A 23,939-nucleotide genomic window follows, 5' to 3' on the forward strand; every position below is an offset into this window, starting at 1 on the left:
TGTGCAAGCTTCTCTTCAATGACCATCATTTGGAACGTCTGGAAAGAAATAATACTGTAGACGGCCGCCACGTGGAAGACACCGAGGTTTCAGGTGCACTATATTTCATGACCGCCCATCGCCAACACCGCGTCTCAACTCCTCGTGGACGCTGACAGGGAAACAACGAAACCTCGGAAATGGACAGAATAGACCTAGAACTAAACAGAGCGGAAACAGACAGAGCAGAGACTAAAATTAGCAATACAAAATAAATACCAAAATAGCATGGATTGACTAACACTAAATTATGCCTCAAGATAACCGCAAACTAAGTGACTCAACAAACGAGAAGCAAGCACTAAATCAAACTAGAAGTGCAAACGGTACACCGACTACAATACATCGGCGTACCCAGAAGATGCGCTAGTTTTTAGAAACCGTACATCTTATCATTTAGAAACATTCTCCAATCGATTGAGCATGATAAAACAATCCAGTGGTGAAAAACGCGTTGGGAAGTGAAGGGTTTGCACTGATCGCAGCAATAGGTTCTGATAACTGGGTTATTTGTCAGCGATTAATTTTTATTTTCTAAAAATCATTGACGTTTAACCAGACCAAAGGTCACCATATTGGCAATTCCCTCCCGGAATCCTGTATGGGAGATGGAGGGGCGAAGGTTTCGTGCCTATTGGAGAAATTGGTTACGAGATCCGAGATGTCCGCTTTTCCCCTTGCGTTTTAAGGTGTTTTACCTCAGGTTAGGTCACTTTATTCCAGCCCACGTTCACTTTGTTATGCTGAATCAATCAATTGGTGAGGGTTTCAAAATTATTTAAATAAAGTGGATTAACATTCTCTGAGGACAGGCATGTCTCTGGGCATGCCGGATTGTAGTCCCTGTCGCTTATCCCGGTCGTGTTAACTGCGCTGGTATACTGTCCCGCCAAACACTGCTACAACCTAGCGGCGCAGTATACCTACCAGCCAGAGACGACGCGCCAGCATTCGCATGTCCTTGGGTGGCCCACGCGCCCTCTTGGTGGGAAGTTTTAGCGACGGCGCCATGCCGGTACCGCTGCTCGGCCGCGTCTTTAGATAACTGATAGGTGCACGTAGCTCCCAAATTTACTGGCATCTAAGAGCCCTCATTGCAAGCCAACGAAAAGTAACCCCTGAGAGATGGATCAAGGCCGCGGATCTCTCACATGCCTTGAAACCTCGACCACTTGCTATGCTTCGCTTGACCTCTGTCGCATGTTATACCTCATGAGACTGATGGCGTCGGGCTGAAGGTCTTAGGAATCTGAAACACACTAAGAGTAAGAGTCAACACGTGCTATGTTCGAAATTGGACTCCTGCGCCGGAAAAAAAGAACGCATACTCGCAACTTTGCATACACATAAAAACGGTTGGTCTCCCATCTCACTGCACTCTGTTGACGAGGCTGATCAGAAGTTCCATCAAGCGAATTAGGCCGAAGGCACGTCATTGATCTTCCCCAGCTGTGCAAGCTTCTCTGCAATGACCATCACGTTAGAAAACGCCATCCAGGCTGTGTTTACTGCGCTGGTATACTGTCCCGCTGCGCATCCCAGGGCTTGCGGCACAGTATACCTACCTGACAGACTAATCGCTCTATCGACTTATCTTTTCACATGCCGCCAGCGCTGTAGTAAAATGTCGAGTCTTTGAGGCGACCTCGTCGTGTGCTTTAGTGAGAGGCTTTGGCGTCGGCGTCTTGCCAGTGCCGTTCCTGGGATATGTTTTTAGATGCATGCTCGATGTACGCAACTTGCAAGGTCACGGAGGTATCTGTGCCCTCATGCAAAAACAGGAAAAGAGTCCCTACCGGGCTGGTCCAGTACGGATCTCTCACATGCCATAAAACCTCGATTACTCACTACACCTCGTTTGTCCTTTGCTGCTGTAGATTCCGCAACTCAAGTCTTTTGAATTATACCATTTAGAGTAGCTGTGCAACGGCGTGAATAGGGACTTCAGCTGACGTCTGCTTTTCCAGGCTGCTGAAGGACGCCCTCTCGGGCAACTGTCGGACTGTCATGATCGCGCACATCAGTCCAGCCATGGCGCAGAGAGACGAGACGTTCAACACGCTGGTATACGCCGACAGAGCCAAGAACATCTCCAACAAGGTCGTGTCTAACCGAGCTTGTTTTGAAAGCAGCCCCTTCGCCGCAGCATGCTGGTTGCATTGGGTGTTGGGTCATACGGTGTCTGGCGCTGTGCCAAGACGCAAATCGTGAGGGAAATTAGAAATTTATCCGGGCAATGCGTTAGCGGTCTGAGAATATTTGGATTGCAGACAGGCACCAGTGACTGCGTCTATTAGTTGAATGCAAACGTTATGGCGCTCTGTGTTTTTGCACCCGTGGCGCCAAATGTCCGGGGCGATGGTATGCAAACGTATTTTTGCGTCGTTTTTTTCCTTGTAATTCACAAAAGGTAGTATCCAGGGGCGGCGCCACCAGGAGGGCAAGGGAAAGCCGCTCCCACGCGTTGTGCCAAAGGGCACATAGATCTTTTTGGCCCACTTGAAATTGCCGGAGGTCCCATCATGCAGACTCGTCGTCGTCCTTGGGACTTGACGACACACTGAGGCAACATGGCGTCGCCAGCCTCTCACCCTGGCAGAAAGGGCGGGCACTGCAGAGAATGAAACCCCGTACCTTTGGTTTCCTAAACCATCATGCAGACATGGAGCCACGCATGGGAAATATTTGAAAACAATATTGCATCAAATTAAAGGAACATTAGGAAATATTGCATCAAAATAAAAGGAACCGCAGGGACATAGAGAGCTACAGCACCGCCCTAAATTGCCAACATCAGGCCATAATGGTTGACAGGTGGCTCCAAATGATCCAAAGGCAGCACATCAAATGCGTAGAAGGCCTCGTGAAAACACAGGAAGTCACGGCCGTCCAAGAGAAGGCCAAGATGGGAGATAGACTGACCACGAGGAGGTCTTTCCAGTCACATATACGCGATCAAGAGGCCCTTATGGAAAAGCGGGCGAAGTCTAAAGGACAAAATATAGATACGGTGGGGGATAGGAGGCCACAGATCTGCTTACGAAGCAGAAAGATCTGCCTACGAGGCTTTTAGATGTGCTCACTCCTCTTGAAAAAGTTGGTGGCGCCGTTCCCGGTTGTTTGTTTCTAAATTTTATCAAAGTGGTTGGGATTGTCCCCCTTCGCGTCCCAATCCACCGGCGTTAGTTTTGCACACCTCTGCGATGAAGAAAACAAAGCAGGAGTGCGGAATACCACATATTTTCCGCCAGCATCTTGACCTTTACCGTGACCTTGACCGCTAACCTTCACCACTGACCGTCACTGCTTAGCCCTACCGTGATCGCAGCGGCCGACGTCAGGCGGGTCACAGCTGCGTCAGGCCTTATTGTCGCTCTGACCCATGGCGATCAGTGACTCTGGCTAATCGCTCCCCGTGCGCAGGTCAAGAGGAACGTGCTCGACGTTACGCATCAGGTGTCGCAGTACCAGAACATTATCGCCGAACTGAAAAACGAGATCGGCAGGCTGAAGGGGAAGATGGACTCTCGCGTAAGTGTGCCAGCGTCGTCCATCCGGCTTTCTATTCGTGGCTCTGTGGCTACACCTTAGGGAGAAACGAGCGTATAGTCGTCGTTCATGGCCAAACGGGGCATGGTTGTACATCCTGTCGATGCTGCCAGCAGGTGCCGTACGTGTTGACATGTCCTTGATTCAGTTCCCATCGTGGTAGACATGGACTGATGCCGTGGATCGGCGATTGAATGGTCCGAGCGATTGCAAATCTCGCTGCAAGTTTTGAAATAAGTGGACTGCTAAAGGAAGAAATGAACAGCTTACCAAAAACGAGAACAAGTTTTCATCTGCCCTTATACGGTTGTTTTCATCAAGCATTCCACTGAGTGCTAAATGTCATGCCCAATTCAGGAAATACAAACGGCTGATATTTCCATTTTAGAGCTGGGGACACTTCAATCAGCCATATGTATCTTTTATGTCTTTTATTACCTATAGCACGACCCTACAGCGAGTCGCTCAACCCGCACCCTGCTGATACCAGCGCAATTTTATCGAGCTCCCGCCTGTACCGTGGTATGACCTGAGCACAATCCCCAATGGCGCAGTCACACAAGTCTCTGCATGACATTCCACTGAGGTATTGTTATTGCAACAGAACTGTTGCGGTCGGCCTCGTGCTCTGAATGCGCTATTAATACCGAGAGATATTTGCAGCCGCTCAATGTAGGGCTAGTGACGAGTGGTGGCTGCACCGTATCGGAACTCGGTGTGGAAAAACATCATCGATTCCGCCCAAGTGTTTGTTTTTTCGCCGTGTGCCCGCAGCGAAATAACCAGAGGCAAAAGTTTTGAACTAATGACTGAAGACCTATTTGTGCACTGCAGAGCGTGAGGATAATGACAGGCACTCAAACCTGATGCGGGAAAAACAGCGGGCTAGAATTTATTCCGCGCGCTGCGTACCATTCTTCGCTGCTCGTGGCTGTGACGAATGTTTGGTGGGTGTCATGGCAGGGAAGTTTCGACCAGAATTGAATTGTGCATCGCATTGACTGTGAGACAGGGATTCGACTTCGATAGATCCTTCCCTGGCGATTCTCCATAGCATGAGCGAATGCCGAATAGAAGCCACGGATAGTGGACATAGCTTCCAGAATTCATTATGTAATGGCAAGTACTTGCAAGGTGTGTTGCTACTACCGGTGCTACATTTCCTTTTTCGTCTGTCGGTGCGGAAATCAAGTGATTCTACGATGCACGGGCAACTGTGCGTAAGCAATTCCGATCAGCTTCTCATATTTATACTTGCGCCTTATTGGGGCATGCTGCTGCGTCCGTGTGATGTGATGGCTCAGGCTCCAAGCGTCAAAAGCATTAAAACGTTGACGACACCGTGCCAGGGAGAGGTTTAAATATGCGGCTCCAGCTTAAATGACATAGCTGGCATGGCCAGGATGTGGCAGCTGGCACACAACGCACGCTAGACAGTACAGCAACATGGCTCACAGCTAGGAAAGCGTTCCGGTGTTGTCAAGCAGCCAATTAGATAGTTGAAGTGTTTCCCCCGCGACGACTTGTCGTCGAAATAACAAAACAAAATAAAAATAATGAAACAGAAAGTAGAAGAAATAAAGAAGAAAGTCAAAGAAAAAAAGGAAGAAAAAGTTCTGAGCAACAAAGCACAGATGCATTTCATGACGAGGCTCTCTGATTGGTCAATTCGTTCGTCCTGATTGGTCGGTTTGCCCTGAGCATGTCACACATCCCAATGCTGCCCGTGACGTCACAAGCCGGCACACGCCAGCAGCGGGGCCTGCCCGCTGCTGCTGACGCCCGGAGCGCAGCGGGAACTCCCCCGTGACGTCACAAGCCAGCACACGCCAGCAGCGGGGCCCGTCGGCCGATGCTGACGCCTGGAGCGCGGCGGTGACGGCGTATTCCGCTCGCGCAGGAGAACGAGCCGGACCTGACCTCGCAGCCGCGCAGCCACGAGCAGGAGGAGGAGCTACGCCGCCTGCGCAACGAGCTGGTTGAGTCGTTCAAGGAGCAGATGGAGCACAGGTGGGCACCGGCTGCCGGCGGCGGCGGAGTCGGCTGGAATGTCCATGGCAGACCTCCCAGCCGGTACATGGATAATAAAGGGTAGCTGATGGCTTGGAGCCAGTTAATAAAAATCATGAATGGCCAAGGGGTAATCTATAACTGACATTACATTACAGATAGGTAATTTAATTACTTTCGGCTTTATTCACAGCATGACAATAATTATTCAGTCACCAACCATTATTTACTTATTCATTAATTTCTTCATAATCAGCTACCTATCAACGCATATTTACAACTATTATCTATAATCGAAAATTATTGATGACTTGGTCGCCAGGTGATTGCATCGCTCGCAAAATTTCCATTACCGCTACTTGTTGGTGCCGACTGGAATGTTGCATGGAGGCGTACAACCGCAGGTGTAACTTTTTGTCCTGCCTCTGACCGGTAAACTTCCCGACCAGGAAACAGCTCATGGAGGTTGACAACGTGCTGCTGTGGTTGGCGATGGAGTTCGAGAAGCAGACGACGCTGATCAACGAGCTGGAGCAGGTCCGGGCCATCCACGGCGGCAAGCGGTCCGGAGCAGGGGAGGAGAAGGCGACACGGGACCAGCACGAGACCGAGCACCGCCAGAAAGGTCGGCTGACTCAGCGTCGCCCTCATCGGTGGGCCAGTGATACCTCGGTGGTGTCTGGCAGAGGGCGTGGGTTCAAGACGCGACAGAGTCAGATTTTTGTCACTTGTGTCGGTGATCATCTGCGTGCGGCGTTACCACAAGCGCTTGCGCAAGCTGACATTAACCACACGTTCAATATGTTAAGGGGTACAATTTCGCAAAATGAGCCGGGGGAAGGGGCCTGAACAGACAAAAATGACAAAAATTACCTCGAAAGTACGCCCACAAATGGGTTAGTCCATAGGTATGGCCCACTGTCTTCCGCCTCCCAAGAAAAACGACGTTCACCGTCGTCGCCGTCGTCAGGGCGATTCACGCCATTCAAACGACTGATCCGACGTGTGGAATGTGGGCAGGCTCCGATGACGAAATGTCGGAGGAGATGGCGCAGGCCTGGGACGACCTGCACTACATCCAGGAGGAAGAGCAAAGGTCAGCCGATCACAGACGGATGGCAGAGGCCTGTAGGCGCCGCGCTTTGAAGGCAAAACTGGCTCTGATGACCGAGCTGACAGATTGCCCCGCAAGGCGATAAAACTGGCATGGAGGCATAAAGCGGTCACCGAGCTTTTGACTTCTGGACTGAGTACCTTTGATGACAATGGCGTATCGCTAAGCGTGCAGTCTGCGCAGAGGACCTCGATGACGGCGCGCAATTATTCCCAGGTACCAGGGCATCCGCAAGAATGTGGAAGCCGACCTCGCGGAGTTGAAAGGAAAGGCGAGCAGAATGGAAGAGGTGGGTGTGCCGCCACAATGGTCGCAATATTGTTTCCGAGGCAGCTTTCAATCAATTTTTACCCTCTTCATAGCACAAGGTACCCATTGGCTGTCTGACATTTTTACGCCGCTTGAAAGCACTCGTCAAATAGAGGCTTGTACAATTATTGCCGCACAGATAATGAACAGCAGCATCCCGTCGATCCACGTCATCAAAGCCGTCATTCCTCCCGCCCCCTCCCTTCCCAGACGTCTCAGCGGCAGCTGTAGGCTCCCGACACCGTCGCCCCCTCCCCTCCCCTGCACCTGCTCCAGCCCGGTGCCGGCGGGCGGGCGGCGGGCGATGAATTCGGCAGGCCGCGCCCGCCATGGTTGAACTACACAGTATTGACCGGGCGGGTCTAGGCCAGGTAACGGTCTCCACGCGACAGCGGCACACGGCAGCGATTTAACGGCGCCCGCAGCCATTAACTGATTGTTATGGTCGCCGTCGCTCGGGACGCTTTCGTCGCTTGGAGCTGAGGGCTGGACTCGGCTGGGGATGGGGCGCCTCCTGGAAGGTCGCATGGGGCTCCGGGGGACTCGAGCTGAGCGGTCGCCTCGAGCCTAAGGGCTCGCCTAGAGCTGGAGGCCACCTCGAGATGGGGAGGATGTCACCTAGAATGGGGGAGGGTCACCTTGAGCTGGGGGAAGGGTCACCTCTAGCTAGGGGAGGGGACGCTTTGAACTGAGGGTCACCGCGAGGTGAGGGCTCGCCTTGAGCTGGGGGTCACTTCGAGCTGTGGAGATGTCACCTTGAGTTGAGAGGTCACCTGGAGCTGGGCGCCCAACTCGAGCTCGGGGTATCACCTCGAGCTGGGGGAGGGGGGAGGGGCACAGTGAGGTACAGATCAGGGATCTTCCTGGGGTGTGAAGGCAAGACGTGAAGGCATGTGAATGTGAAGGCAATCTCTGGCTGAGATACTATCTCGAGCTGAGATGCTATCTCCAGCTGAGATACTATCTTGAGCTGAAATACTATCTCGAGTTGAGATACTATCTCGAGCTTACATTACCAAGTCTAGCTGCGGGTTTTCTCGGGCTCTGGCTGAGCTATATGGCAGCGCAGCACGCATATCTGTCATTTCCGGCTCACAACGAGCGGATCGGCGCCATATGGGCGCTGAGCCGGACTTGTGAGTCGTGGAACCGAGCCGACTTAGACTCGGACCCTGTGACGTGACTCCAGTGGATTCGGGGCTCAGACTCAGATTCAAGACAACAGGACTCGGACTCGGACGTGGACTCTCGAGCTCAGACCCACGTCTGCTCCGCGCTCGTTTGTTTTGCGTGCGTGCGCTAGCGCTGACCCGGAACCGCAGGGTCTGTCGCACGCTCGTCTGCTTCGTGGTCAGCAGACTGGTGCTGGACTCAGCTCTCCGTGGCCTTTACAGGCGCTGCCGGAGAAGATATCCACTGACGAGCAGCGGGAGCTGCTGGAGCTGCTGCTCAAAACCCACGAGCTGGAAATAGAGAACGTAAGTAGCCGTGGATCAGCCCAGCTCTGGTGACATTACTTCACAATGTGCAGTAACGCCACCGGATGTGAAGTAAAGCCACGAGCTGGAAATAGAGAACGTGAGTAGCTGTGGATCAGCCCAGCTCCGGTGGCATTACCATCAGTGTGAAGTGACGCCACCGGATGTGAAGTAAAGCCACGAGCTGGAAATAGAGAACGTGAGTAGCTGTGAATCAGCCCAGCTCCGGTGACATGACCTATCAGTGTGAAGTGACGCCACCGGATGTGAAGTGAAGCCACGAGCTGGAAATAGAGAACGTGAGTAGCTGTGGATCAGCCCAGCTCCGGTGGCATTACCTATCAGTGTGAAGTAACGCCACCGGATGTGAAGTGATGCCACGATTTGGAAATAGCGAATGCGGGTGGCACTGAACCGGCCCAGCTTCGGTGTCGCCACTTTACAGGTCTGGTCTGGTGGTCTTTACAGGTCACAGGTCTGGTCTGGTGGTCTTTACAGGTCACAGGTCTGGCGACTGAGACTGTGAGTCGCAGAGGGCCAAAATATGCCCACACTTGACACAACCGAAATAGAACAGTTACAGGTTAGGGTGCAAATGGCAAATTATTACTCGGAACCCGGTGGCTAACGAAAGTCTAAAAGTTGAGCATCAGGATTATCAGCGTAAAATTGTCGCGGGATACTCCAAACCTTTTCATGGGATGGATTTGCGGGCACCACCGTCCAAGCTTATTATTGCCTGTTGCGTGAGCCCTAACCCCGCCAATTGATCGTCAAGGCGAAGCCTTAACGTGCCACAATGCTCGGCAGGGTCTGACCTGCCCTCTGACACCACATGACCTTAGCTGCGGATGGCCGCTGGCCATGTTGGTCAGAGGCAAGCAGTTTGCTTGTTTGCTCACCGGCAATGTTTTGGCTCGTGTCCAATGCAACACGAAACTAATTAAACAAAGAAAAACTGAAAATTGCTCCCAGAGCGACGGCGTGCCCAACTGTTTGAGCGGTTGTCATGGAACTTGGCGCAACTGGGCTGGCGCGTGGCGTACCGCTATACGCCACACATTATGAATAATATACGGTGCACGGTCGTGTGTACTTACACCTTGCAATCTGTGAGTGTAACAGTGCTGTGACCGCGCAGCACAGTTCAAAGCCACCGGGTAGGTAACAATGGCAGCAACTGGCAACAATGGCAGCAACTGGTACCAGGCAGAGGTCCTTGTTGACTTGACACGGTCAGGATCTTACTGCGGTCTAAGCCCAAGTTTTATAGGATTAGAATTATATGAAGACCACTAAACACCATTCACACCCTGCGGACTGGCCGCAAAATCCGCTGCAGATGTTGTAGTCAGCTGTTCACGCTGGAGGTACCCCTTCTAGCTCTTCTTACCCGCGCTTTGCGGACCTGCGGACTCAACTTCGGCACCTCTGGTCCACAACAGCGATTGCAGAACTTGCAGCGGATTCCGCGGCCCGTTCGCATGGTGTAAACAGGCCTTGACTCACCATCCGCGCAATCTTTTGGTGGCAGGTCTAAAAATAAAACACTGCAGCTGCGCCTTGCGGGATCCGACTGGTGGATGCGCTGTGCTGGCTTTTATTGTGCACACGCCTCAGTGAAAACAAGGAGCCGCTTGCGTGAAACAATGCAGCAACGTCCCCGCTGCTAAACTAAGCGGCAACGGCGGCCCGGTAAGTGAATCGGCAACAGCATTTTGACCCTGTGTGTCATAGTACATTTTCATCGGCGTCCGTCGACGTGACTGATTCAGCGAATACATCCGACGCTAGTGTCCTGCATCCCACGCATACGCTGCGGCGGGCTGTGAACTGGCCAACAATGCCCGACACGTGCGAGTTTTCACGAAGCGCCTTCGCCGTAGCCGACGCTGGTGCGCCAAGTCATGGCATAACACCCAAAACTAAAAACTGGTGTTGGTCCGGGAGATGCCGTGCTGTCCCTGACAGCGTTCTGAGCTTTGAAAGTCAGCGTCTGTCATGCTTGCAGTGTTTCTGCGACGGTCGTTTCGACAGGCTGGCTCCCTCCCATGCAGTGCAGTCGGCAGCAACGTGCAGGAGGTCCTGCGGCTCCATTGATCGAGCGTGCAGCATTTTGCAGCAACCCAATCTCTGTCATTTTGCTAATGCTACTCGAGCGATGAATCATGCAAAGAATAAAGGCCACGAGTTCTGACTTTCTGGCTTCGTACAATAATTTTTATGTGATTTGCGAAGACCATCCTGAAAACTTTTTGAAAATACTCAAGCTTAGCATTGTTTAAACATTTTCTAAATTGTAGTATTCTATGATTTAACTGCAATCATTTATTTACACGAACAGCGTACCATTAACAATTTACAACGCATGTCATTCTCGCATAACTCGACGTATATTAGCCAAGGAGGCATTTTTGCCCCTGTTAGTGAGCATTGGCCTTTACCGTGCACTCCTTCTTAAACTACGTCTTAAAACAAGGAAGGTATTGTGCTGGCCAGACAAGTAAGTTGCATGCCATTATTTTTACTTGTCTTCGTTGTAAAATGTTTTCAAGGTACGAAAAATTGTGAAGTAACAAAGTACATTGCAGCCTAGTTAAGTCGCGTGTGGATAAAGGGGCTCTTGAAGTTTATTAATAACACGTTTTCGCTTGAAAGTACTTGAGCTCGTGCATGTGGGGAGCATGTCAACAGCTTTGGCGTATGAGCCTGTCAGAAAATGATGGAGTCAGGTTTGGCAGGATGCAGTTCTCCCTCCAGTATACACAACGTCACCCATGGACCAAGAAAACATACCGTGAGGAGAAAACATACCGTGTGGAGAAAACCTACCGTGAGGAGAAAACATACCGTGAATAGAAAACATACCGTGAGGAGAAAACATACCGTGTGAAGAGCGCATACTGTGATGAGAAAGCATACCGTGTCAAGAAAGCATACCGTGAGGAGAAAGCATACCGTGAGGAGAAAACATGCCGTGTGGAGAAAACATACCGTGTGGAGAAAGCATACCGTGTGGAGAAAACATACTGTGTGGAGAAAGCACACCGTGTGGAGAAAACATACCGTGAGGAGAAAACATACCGTGAGGAGAAAACACCGTGTGGAGAAAACATACAGTGAGGAGAAAACATACCGTGAGGAGGAAGCATACCGCGAGGAGAAAGCATACCGTGAGGAGAAAACACACCGTGAGGAGAAAGCATACCGTGAGGAGAAAGCATACCGCGAGGAGAAAACAAACCGTGTGGAGAAAACATACCGTGTGGAGAAAGCATACCGTGTGGAGAAAGCATACCGTGTGGAGAAAGCATACCGTGTGGAGAAAGCATACCGTGAGGAGAAAACATGCCGTGTGGAGAAAGCATACCGTGTGGAGAAAGCATACCGTGAGGAGAAAACATGCCGTGTGGAGAAAGCATACCGTGTGGAGAAAACATACCGTGTGGAGAAAGCATATCGTGCGGAGAAAGCATACCGTGTGGAGAAAGCATATCGTGAGGAGAAAGCATACCGTGAGGAGGAAGCATACCGTGTGGAGAAAACATACCGTGAGGAGAAAACATACCGTGAGGAGGAAGCATACCGTGAGGAGAAAGCATACCGTGAGGAGAAAACACACCGTGAGGAGAAAGCATACCGTGAGGAGAAAACAAACCGTGTGGAGAAAACATACCGTGTGGAGAAAGCATATCGTGTGGAGAAAGCATACCGTGAGGAGAAAGCATACCGTGAGGAGAAAGCATACCGTGAGGAGAAAGCATACCGTGAGGAGAAAACACACCGTGAGGAGAAAGCATACCGTGAGGAGAAAGCATACCGCGAGGAGAAAACAAACCGTGTGGAGAAAGCATACCGTGTGGAGAAAGCATATCGTGTGGAGAAAGCATACCGTGAGGAGAAAGCATATCGTGAGGAGAAAGCATACCGTGAGGAGAAAGCATACCGTGAGGAGAAAACACACCGTGAGGAGAAAGCATACCGTGAGGAGAAAGCATACCGCGAGGAGAAAACAAACCGTGTGGAGAAAGCATACCGTGTGGAGAAAGCATATCGTGTGGAGAAAGCATACCGTGAGGAGAAAGCGTACCGTGAGGAGAAAACATACCGTGAGGAGAAAACACACCGTGTGGAGAAAACATACCGTGAGGAGAAAACATACCGTGAGGAGGAAGCATACCGTGAGGAGAAAGCATACCGTGAGGAGAAAACACACCGTGAGGAGAAAGCATACCGTGAGGAGAAAGCATACCGCGAGGAGAAAACAAACCGTGTGGAGAAAACATACCGTGTGGAGAAAGCATATCGTGTGGAGAAAGCATACCGTGAGGAGAAAGCATACCGTGTGACGGTCATTTGCCCATGGCTATAATTGGCATGCGGTGTTAAATGGCCGTTACCTGTGTAAGTAGATTAACACCACTTAACTTCAAGCACGAGGAGTCCTGTGGTCGTGAACACCAGGCTTTTGATCAGCTCCTTAAGGGCACGACCTCCGTGCTGATGGTCTCACCCGTGTCATGTTAGTGGTGTCCACATGTGGAAGGGGTCATCGATCCACTCCTCATTTCCACATGACATGAGCCATCAGTCCGTTGATGGTCGCTGCGGTGGGCACGGATGATCAACTGAGGAACTTTGCCCTCAGAAAAAGGTCCGGAAGCACTGTTTTCAGCATTGCAACGGAATAACAGTTCAGTTCTCGTATCAACAGGACATGGGCTTTCAGAGCAGCTGTTGCATCCACAGAGTCACGGATCACTAGTCCAGTGGTCACGTCCTTAAGGAGCAGGTCAAACGGGTCACAAGGATGTAGGAGCTTTCCCCAAAATTGGGTGGGCCAAGCCCCTTTTCAGGTCAATAATTTCCACACAGCGCATGGAGTCGCCTTTAAATTCCCACGAAAGGAAGTGAAACGCGGCCCCTGTACCCTGTTTTCCCGCTAGTCAGCGTTTCTCGGGAAAGAAAAGTACTTTATGAAAACATAATTCCTGCTCTTTGAAGGGCACTATTGGCCTTGTTTTTGGTAATCTTAGGTCCTCAAATTCTGCTCCAGACATCGAAAGTGATAAAATACGCTCGTCATTCACGGCGAAGTGGAGGTCATGGCAGTCGACCTACAGCGCCACGCAAATACTGCAGAGAATGATTACTTCAATCAAATGCGTTAACGCAAGCCTATGATTACAGATCCCAAGCCTTTTAGCGGCCAATAATACTACACGTATATTGGGATAGGGGGAGATTCCGTGAGCTACGACAAACTATAATTCGGAAGCCTACTCACTGCATTCCATTGCGGCGTTTTCGCCTATTCCGGCGTCACCGCCACGGCCCGGTGGTGACGAATCGTACGCGCCCCCCCCCCCCCCCCCTCCACCTTCCCCTCCCCGTCAGCTGAACACGCACCTTTGCAGAACTCCTGGCGGGGGAGGGAGCCGCGGTATCTGGCCACGTCACGTTTGCAGGCTGCAATAATAGCTCATTCGCCGCCGCCACCGCCGGATCGATCAGCCCCAACCACGGCCGCTGTCTCGGCCTCCTTGAAACACTGACCAGCGGGGCGATGGTCACTGCGCACGGGCCGCGGCCGGCGAGCCGCGCCAGATTGTCCGTCATCACGCTCGTCGACTGTGGCAACGCTTGGGACTTCCGACCCCGAACAGTCGGCTTCTCAAGGTCGAGTCATGGTGCGCTGCTAAAGGTCGAGTCATGGTGCGCTGCTAAAGGTCGAGGCATGGTGCGCTGCTAAAGGTCGAGGCATGGTGCGCTGTTAAAGGTCGAGGCATGGTGCGCTGCTAAAGGTCGAGGCATGGTGCGCTGTTAAAGGTCGAGGCATGGTGCGCTGCTAAAGGTCGAGGCATGGTGCGCTGCTAAAGGTCGAGGCATGGTGCGCTGCTAAAGGTCGAGGCATGGTGCGCTGCTAAAGGTCGAGGCATGGTGCGCTGCTAAAGGTCGAGGCATGGTGCGCTGCTAAAGGTCGAGGCATGGTGCGCTGCTAAAGGTCGAGGCATGGTGCGCTGCTAGCCGTGATTTGCACGCACAGTTGACAGCTTCAGGCTGCTTTTTCGTGTTGGACGGGTGCACACACAGTTCTTTAGAGCGCTGTTGCATGCTTTAGTTTTTACGTCACTACCGATCACGACGCTGAATGTTTCCGTACGGAACAGGGGCCCAGAACCTGGACGGGTGCACACACAGTTCTTTAGAGCGCTGTTGCATGTTTTAGTTTTTACGTCACTACCGATCACGACTCTGAATGTTTCCGTACGGAACAGGGGCCCAGAATCTGTAGGGGCTGCCACAAAGCTGTTATGCATTACACATGTACTGCTATTGTTGTCTGAGGAGAGCCAGGCCGCCTAGGATATTCAGCCCCGGCGCCAGCAGCCGCGCATCACGTTGCACCAGCGGCCATGCACCATGCACAATCACGAATTTTCCCACAGCCTGGTGAATAATACCGCGGTCACAGCACTCGAGGTCGCACGCTTTATACCTGCCATGCACTGCACAGGTCACGGAATAAATGTCAATGGAATCGTCGCGAGGGTTTACGAATGGTAATGACCTCAGTCATTCCAGTCTGCGTCAAGTGAATGGGCTAATGGTGTCACCAGCCGGTAATGGCTCAGCGACCTGAACTGACCAGCAGGTAATGGCTCAGCGACCTTAACTGACCAGCAGGTAATGGCTCAGCGACCTGAACTGACCAGCGGTTTGTGCTGCTAACTGGATCTCGACGGCTGGCGCGGTACAAAAAAAGATCAACAGATTCTTCATCATTTTAGGAGGGTTCTCAAGTCGTTTATTCGGTCGCAAGAGAGATATTTCCCCGTAGTATCGAAATCAGAATTCGTGCTTGATTTAGCCTCATGCGTCAAAACCTCACCAATCTGCGTATCACACAAGTATTCCAGCCTGCTGACTAAATTAAACCCCGCCTTTTGATAACACAGTAATCAGGCAATCCATGAGCTATTCTCGTTATTCAGCGTCATGTCACAGCCGACAGCGTTAAGTTTTCCCCTAAATTGGGGCGAGGGAGGCCGATGAGGTAATGGTACAGTCTGCGGCCACTCGAGGCCAAGAACGCCGTCACTTAAGTGACTCTGTCTGCTACACATAGATGAGTGGTAATGCTGTGAGGGGCTCAGCTTCGGACTCGGCGCCGTCGCCGCGTACCAAACACAAATCGGCGTTTGAACGTCTGTTCAATGTGGCGCTCTTGGCAGGAATCGAACTCACGAGGCATGCCCACTGAACACACGCTGCAGGTATACGCGAAAAACCTCAACGCGAGACATGGCCGGTGTGCTGATGAACGCCACACGAACTTTAGGGATCACTCAAGGATTCCATGCATTAAACACAGAACCATTGAAGGGTTTATTTTTGCGCTGGCACCAACACCCACCCACGTCGATTATCAAGCGTGAAAAAATAGTTCATTCTGATGCACATCGCTGGACGCCCTATGCGATTCGGTGTTTCGCATTTCGCTTCTGCTTTGCTTGTCCCTAGCCTCCACTTATCCGAAGCGCCAGCGCCAGCGGCAGCCGTGTATAGGACCATCCCAGGGGCTGTAAAAGACCGGGACCTCGTACACTGTCGGCATGATCAATGAAATTGTGACCTTTCAGGCTTGCACGGCTAGCGCCGCGATGTTATGTCCCCACAGCATGACGGGCAGTCGGGGCACTAGGCTCCCAATGGCAGACAAGCAGTGCTCTAGTTATACATTGAGGGGCGTCCATGTGTTCGCACCGACGGAGGGCAGGGTCCTAGGTCAGCGCAGTCCGACAGTCCGGACTGAAGGTCCACACCGACGGGCAGTCAGAGCCCAGGTCCAGAAAGATGGACAGTGTGCTCTATCGGTCTGCACTGACGGACTGCCAGAGCTCTAGGTTCACAACGGCGGGAAGCCAGAGTTCCAGGTCCTCTTTGACGGGCAGTCAGCGCTCTTGGTCCACACTGACGGGCACTCGGAGCTCTTGGTCCACACTGACGGGCACTCAGAACTCTTGGTCCACACTGACGGGCACTCAGAACTTTAGGTCCATACTGACGGACAGTCAGAGCCCTAAACCCACAATGACCGGCAGTCAGAGCTTTAGGTCCATGCTGGCGGACACTCAGAGCTCTAGGTCCACACTGGCTGGCAGTCAGAGCTTTAGGTCCATACTGACGGACACTCAGAGCTCTAGGTCCACACTAACGGGAACTCAGAGCTCTCGATGCACACTGACGGAGTCAGGGCCTTGGGTCCTCAACGATGAACTGTCGAAGAGCTACCAGCTCCCTGCCAGCCAGCGTCGCCTCGCCGCTGTGAAATGAGCATCGCTGCGGTCAAAGGCCTGAAGAGTGGAGGCCTACCGACAGAGACGTCCAAATGTATGTTCCTCAGTGACCTGAGGTCGTAGAGTCGGTCAGATTTTCGACGATCAGGCAAGCCATCCTTCACAAGCCCATGTGAGCTGGGTAAGCCTGTTTCGAGTTGGATGCTTGCGCTGCGGGACGTCTAGTTACCTGCGGTCGCCACGCGCCGGGCGCCAGTCAGGTACTTTTCCACGGAACCACTGAACCGACCACTGGATGGCGCCAAACGGCGTGACGTCACAAGTTCGCTTGTCGACACCACGCTGTGTGTCGCAGCTAGTGGCGTACCTGAGGCAGAGGGGGTCGGGGGGGGAGGAGGATTTGGAGGCCATACCCCTGGAGGCATGGAGAGCCTCGTGGCTGAAGGTTCTGCCGTTTTTTGGCTGAGTGGCATCCCGTGGGGCTCCTAAAATAAACAACATCCCGGCGCCAAGGCCGGGACAACACCCCGAGGCCTGAAAACATCATCCCGACCGGAAGAGCTTCCAAGTAAAAAAACGCGGTCATCCATGGACGAAGACGAGCCTCCTGGCTGGAAGGACCGCCTACGATCTGGTTTGGTCCTTTTTGAGCGAAATCTTGGCTGCGCCACTGATTAGACGGGATAGCGTGGTCCGGGGCAGTGTCATTGGTTCTCAAGCCGACGATGGGCGATAAACGCAGCCGGACAGGCGAGCTAATGCTACTTTTAGACAGTTTTAAGTTAACGATTTAATCAAAACCCTTTTGATTGGATGAATTTCTGGGACCCATGCCGACCTTCAGCAGTCTTTGAGCGTGAGTCCTATTTTCACGATCCGATCGTGAAATTCCAGGTCAACGGCAGAACTTTGTGGCGAATGCTTACCGTGCCGCGATGCTTGGCACGGCCCATCCTGCCCTGTGACGTCACCTGAACCTTAGCGCGGCTACTGCCACTGGCCACAACCATCCCGCCAGGAGCAAATAGCGAGTGCCTGGAGCCATTCGAACCCGCGCTGTCATAGCTGGGCCCGTCAGAGCCGAGCGCTCTGACCAACTGAGCTATCAGGACGGATGCAGTTGTAAGGAGAAGCGCTACTGGTGAGCAGGCAGACGCCCGACGCTGTGCAATGGCTGGGCATGTGGGCTGGTGTCAGAGGTGTGGTCTCGCGAGAACAGTTGGGGGCTCTGCCCGAGATTGAGCTGATTGTGGTATCCACAGATGCTGATTCCGCCCCGGATTTGAGGCATTCTGTGTCGCGTCCCGAGCAAATTTAAAGGTCGGCTATAAGTCACATGCTTCCATTTGTACTTGGCAACTTAAGTATCATGCAGGATAAGATGGGTAGTTAGCAATTGGAAAGTGAGCTTTGCATGTTAAATTTGCATTTCTTTTGATTGTATTTACTGTTTGCGGTGCTCACAATTTCGCATGGGCGTGCTTTCTTAACGGAGGAGGACCTGTCGTGCGAGAGTCCTCCTACAAGTCTGGGATGCTCCCCTGTGAGTTTGGGAGATACAAGGCACAGGTTGAGGGTCTCGAGCTTCCCCATTCCCAACTCAATACGATGATATATTCATTGATGGCGTGGCGTTGGGTTTCATCGGTCACATTGACCTCGTCTTGGCTGTGTGGCTGCGATTACGTGCAGCCAAGGTGTATTTACGACATATTCCAGAAATGCTTGTTTCAGGATGTTCCTGAAAAATTTATCGCATGTCCATTGATCTGGCACAAACGCGTGCATTTCTACGCTCGAAAGATTTCAACAAATCACCTAAACGCTTCGGAAACGTGCCTGAGCCAGTTAGATTTACCAGTTGATTATTTGGAAAGATCAGTCACTCCTGGTTTGCCTGAAGAGGCTCACATGTACATACATTCATTACACGTCAGTTGGTTCGGCCTCCAATACACCGCGTGCGGTGTACTTTAGCAAAAACAACAGATAGCCGGTCACGCGAGATCACGTGACAGCAATGTTCTTCGTGACGACATAAAACTGGCGGGCGCTCGCCTGACGCCGCATTGAACGAGTGACCATCGGTTTCCATGGCATCGGTGAATAACAGAGTGTCTGTGCACCAGGAAGGCAACATTCATAGCACGGTATCTTCACGCTGTGCCTGGTGTGCTGCTTTGGTTGGGTATGCAGGGACTTTGGTGGCGAAAAGACACGTTGGCCGGTAGTACGCGTGTCGGCATCCGCAACTTATGCCGGTGACAACCAAAGCCAAGCATATTATATATATATATATATATATATATATATATATATATATATATATATATATATATATATATATATATACCTACATATGTATATAGACTCTGCTACAGGTGCTGCAGGTGTATATACGCATACATATTTATATACATACGCTAATTCTGGTGCGAGGCCAGTAGTGCGCTTTAGGAAGTAGCACATCTCTGGTGTGTCCCGTACTAGGATCAGTTACCGTCGCCGGCGTCAGATGATAACGTCGGGCCGTCTCTGGTTTTAGGAGGAATGTCTGGAGACCTTCACCGCATCGCAACGGGCACGACAAAAACATTTTAAAAATTCAGTCGTCTCTAGAGTCGAATAACGGAGTTTGAGTGAACAATTATTTCCATTTCTTATACAGTTTAATTTTCCTGACACCATTATTGCGATATATTACATTACGCACGCTTTTTTGATGTTTGATTAACGCCGGTGTTCCTTCTAAAATCAGCGCCTGCGTCGCCATCGCCTCCGCTGTGGTCTCAAGGCGTCATATTCTGCCGCAGATGGAAATCCGCAGCAATCAGCTGATCAAGGACCACGAGCTGCGGCGGCGGGACCTCATGATCCTGCGCTACGACCGACAGAGGGCGCTGTGTGACGAGATCATCAGCCGACAGCGGGACTTCATACAAGGTCAGCAAAGGTCAAACTTGTGTTACCAGAGCCAACAACGCGACTTCATTTAAAGTCAGCAAAGGTCAAACTTGTGATGCCAGACCATTATCCAGCAGCGGGACTTCATGCAAGGTCAGCGAACGCCAACCATGTGTCACGAGCATTGTCCGACGTCGGGACTTCATTCAAGGTCAGCGAAGGTCAAACCATTGTGACCAGATCATTGAGCAACAGAAGGACTTCATGAAAAGTCAACGAGGGTGAAATGTTTATTCCCAGAGCGTTAGCCAACAGCAATGCTTCGTGCAAGGTCAGTTAAGGTCAAACAGAACTGACGGGGTCATCTGCCGACAGCAGGGCTTGATGCAGTCTCAATAGCAACAGCAGCTGCGTGCGACCAGCGGAGGCCGAGCAGACGACAATTATCTTATAGACAAGACAATAGTATTACCCTTATTCCTGGGAAAAACCAGGAGAATAGAGATATAGTTGGGCTTGATATTTTGGCAACATGCCGTTCTCGAAACAATAGCAGAAGTGATAATTATCAATTATCACAAATTATTAGTTAGATACACAGATAGACAATTATCTTGTAGTGGTAACCGGCTGCATGCAGACACAGGACAATATGATCCATTATTGGATGATGCTCTCTCCTATGCCGCCAGATATTGAGTCGGGCCGGAGCCCGAATGGCGGCGACATGCCTCCGGAGCTGCAGAAGATGTACTCGCTCTACCAGCAGGAGCTGCAGGGACCCAGCGCGCAGAGGGATCAGCGCTTTCTCAACGGACTGAACGAGGTCATGCGGGTAGGTCGCCAGCGGTCACTCAGAGAGGTCACGGGGTCGCCTTGGGTCATCAGAACGAGCCCCGGCGCTGTGGTGGTTGGTTGTCCGGGTTGTGCCGGAGCGAGTGACAGTCGCCGCCGGACTGAGAGATACCCTCGCTGGTGCTCGACCCCCACTCACCTGACGCGAGTAGCGCCTGATGACTCACCCTCCACGCCTGATGACTCATCTCTCCACGCCTGATGACTCATCTATCAACGCCTGATGACTCATCTCTCCACGCCTGATGACTTACCTATCCACACCTGATGACTCACTTGTCCACGCCTGATGACTCGTCTCTCCACGCGTGATGACTCACTCCTTCCTGCCAGCACCTTTACCACGAGCGGCCGTGTCATGCACCTGCATGACACGATAAGGATCCACCAGCACGATGTTACACCCCACGTTTAGCAAACGGGCAAAGTTGCCAGGAAGTGTGAGTACTCGGGTACGCTGTGAGTACTCGGGTACGGGGATGCGGTACGGGCAGCCTCAGTGCACTGGTTATGCGTAGCGAGGCGTCGAACCACATCGCCGAAGTTACGGACAATTGTGTGAGTAACTTTGGAAGAAAAGGCATGAATCACACGGGTGTGCTCTTCAGAAGTAGCATGATGCTCGTAGGTCCATCAGGGATGAGGTCGTAAGGGCAGGCCTCCAAAGAAACGAGCTGATACACGCAGCGTCTCTAGCAGTATGCATGACTTTGCCCGATGAGTGGAAGCGTTTTGGTAGGTGTTCATGCAGGGTCGAGGCCTCCCGTGTGAATTCTTGGTATTGAAGTTCCATGATGCAGATATAATGCGAAGCAGTGGTCCGGAGCAGAGCTTATGTGTGAATAAGTGTAATAAGCTGAGTAATATAAATGAACGTGAAACTGAACGTAAAGAGATGTGTTGCCAACATTGTGATTTAGAAACACCAGAGAGGAAAACTGTCCAAGATGTAGACATTTGACAATCCCTTTTCCACGGATGTGACTCGGCATCGTAACGCATGGGTACCAGTGCTTGACCTATGACGTGTTCACGCTGCTTATCAGCCTTGTGCCTGGACGCCTATTCGTCTGTCTGTCTGTGTATGTAACTCGGCGTTGTATATTTGCTGCGCTCTGCGACTGCGATGACCGCCTCCGGGCGCCCCTGACACGGCTGTCGTCTCCGTGCGTCCCTGACACGGCTGTCGCCTCCGGGCGCCCCTGACACGGCTGTCGCCTCCGGGCGCCCCTGACACGGCTGTCGCCTCCGGACGCTCCTGACACGGCTGTCGCCTCCGGGCGTCCCTGACACGGCTGTCGCCTCCAGGCGCCCCTGACACGGCTGTCGCCTTTGGGTTTTCCTGATACGGCTGTGGTGACCGCCTCCGGATGCCCCTGACACGGCTGTGATGACCGCCTCAGGGCGCCCCTGACACGGCTGTGGTGACCGCCTCAGGGCGCCCCTGACACAGCTGTGATGACCGCCTCAGGGCGCCCCTGACACGGCTGTGATGACCGCCTCCGGATGCCCCTGACACAGCTGTGGTGACCGCCTCAGGGCGTCCCTGACACGGCTGCGGTGACCTCCTCCGGGTGCCCCTGACACGGCTGTGGTGACCGCCTCAGGGCGCCCCTGACACGGCTGTGATGACCGCCTCAGGGCGCCCCTGACACAGCTGTGGTGACCGCCTCCGGATGCCCCTGACACGGCTGTGGTGACCGCCTCAGGGCGTCCCTGACACGGCTGCGGTGACCTCCTCCGGATGCCCCTGACACGGCTGTGGTGACCGCCTCAGGGTGCCCCTGACACAGCTGTGGTGACCGCCTCAGGGTGCCCCTGACACGGCTGTGGTGACCGCCTCAGGGCGCCCCTGACACAGCTGTGGTGACCGCCTCAGGGCGCCCCTGACACGGCTGTGGTGACCGCCTCAGGGCGCCCCTTGACACAGCTGTGGTGACCGCCTCAGGGCGCCCCTGACACGGCTGTGGTGACCGCCTCAGGGTGCCCCTGACACAGCTGTGGTGACCGCCTCAGGGTGCCCCCTGACACGGCTGTGGTGACCGCCTCCGGGCGTCCCTGACACGGCTGTGGTGACCGCCTCAGGGTGCCCCTGACACAGCTGTGGTGACCGCCTCAGGGTGCCCCTGACACAGCTGTGGTGACCGCCTCCGGCGTCCCTGACACGGCTGTGGTGACCGCCTCAGGGCGCCCCTGACACAGCTGTGGTGACCGCCTCAGGGCGCCCCTGACACAGCTGTGGTGACCCGCCTCAGGGCGCCCCTGACACAGCTGTGGTGACCGCCTCAGGGCGCCCCTGACACGGCTGTGATGACCGCCTCCGGATGCCCCTGACACAGCTGTCGCCTCCGGGTATCCCTGACACGGCTGCGGTGACCGCCTCCGGATGCCCCTGACACGGCTGTGGTGACCGCCTCAGGGCGTCCCTGACACGGCTGCGGTGACCTCCTCCGGATGCCCCTGACACAGCTGTGGTGACCGCCTCAGGGCGTCCCTGACACAGCTGTGGTGACCGCCTCAGGGCGTCCCTGACACGGCTGCGGTGACCGCCTCCGGATGCCCCTGACACAGCTGTGATGACCGCCTCAGGGCGCCCCTGACACGGCTGTGGTGACCGCCTCAGGGTGCCCCTGACACAGCTGTGGTGACCGCCTCAGGGCGTCCCTGACACGGCTGCGGTGACCTCCTCCGGATGCCCCTGACACAGCTGTGGTGACCGCCTCAGGGCGTCCCTGACACGGCTGCGGTGACCGCCTCCGGATGCCCCTGACACGGCTGTGATGACCGCCTCAGGGCGCCCCTGACACGGCTGTGGTGACCGCCTCAGGGTGCCCCTGACACAGCTGTGGTGACCGCCTCAGGGTGCCCCTGACACGGCTGTGGTGACCGCCTCAGGGCGCCCCTGACACAGCTGTGGTGACCGCCTCAGGGCGCCCCTGACACGGCTGTGGTGACCGCCTCAGGGCGCCCCTGACACAGCTGTGGTGACCGCCTCAGGGCGCCCCTGACACAGCTGTGGTTGACCGCCTCAGGGCGCCCCTGACACGGCTGGTGGTGACCGCCTCAGGGCGCCCCTGACACGGCTGTGGTGACCGCCTCAGGGCGTCCCTGACACGGCTGTGGTGACCGCCTCAGGGCGCCCCTGACACGGCTGTGATGACCGCCTCCGGATGCCCCTGACACAGCCGTCGCCTCCGGGCATCCCCTGACACGGCTGGTAGGTGACCGCCTCCGGATGCCCCTGACACGGCTGTGATGACCGCCTCGGGTGCCCCCTGACACGGCTGCGGTGACCGCCTCCGGGTGCCCCTGACACGGCTGTGATGACCGCCTCCAGATGCCCCTGACCACAGCTGCGGTGACCGCCGCCCCCGGGCGCCC

The 23,939-nt window shown here is 53.5% G+C and overlaps 1 protein-coding gene across 1 annotated transcript in view; it reads left to right on the forward strand.

Moving 5' to 3' along the window:
• The window catches only part of LOC119113388 (kinesin-like protein KIF19), a 43,345-nt gene that overhangs the window by 10,417 nt on the left and 8,989 nt on the right, over positions 1-23,939 (forward strand). The window contains exons 9-17 of the mRNA XM_037237709.1: positions 2,007-2,139; positions 3,463-3,570; positions 5,489-5,598; positions 6,048-6,223; positions 6,619-6,694; positions 6,929-7,001; positions 8,416-8,499; positions 19,613-19,742; positions 20,396-20,538. Of these exons, the coding sequence (XP_037093604.1) occupies positions 2,007-2,139; positions 3,463-3,570; positions 5,489-5,598; positions 6,048-6,223; positions 6,619-6,694; positions 6,929-7,001; positions 8,416-8,499; positions 19,613-19,742; positions 20,396-20,538 (1,033 nt within the window). The remainder of the gene's footprint in view (positions 1-2,006; positions 2,140-3,462; positions 3,571-5,488; positions 5,599-6,047; positions 6,224-6,618; positions 6,695-6,928; positions 7,002-8,415; positions 8,500-19,612; positions 19,743-20,395; positions 20,539-23,939) is intronic.

This window comes from Pollicipes pollicipes, unplaced genomic scaffold (assembly GCF_011947565.3).
Source record: "Pollicipes pollicipes isolate AB1234 unplaced genomic scaffold, Ppol_2.1 Scaffold_7262;HRSCAF=8765_pilon_pilon_pilon, whole genome shotgun sequence".
In the NCBI taxonomy this organism is placed as follows: Eukaryota; Metazoa; Arthropoda; class Thecostraca; order Pollicipedomorpha; family Pollicipedidae; genus Pollicipes; species Pollicipes pollicipes.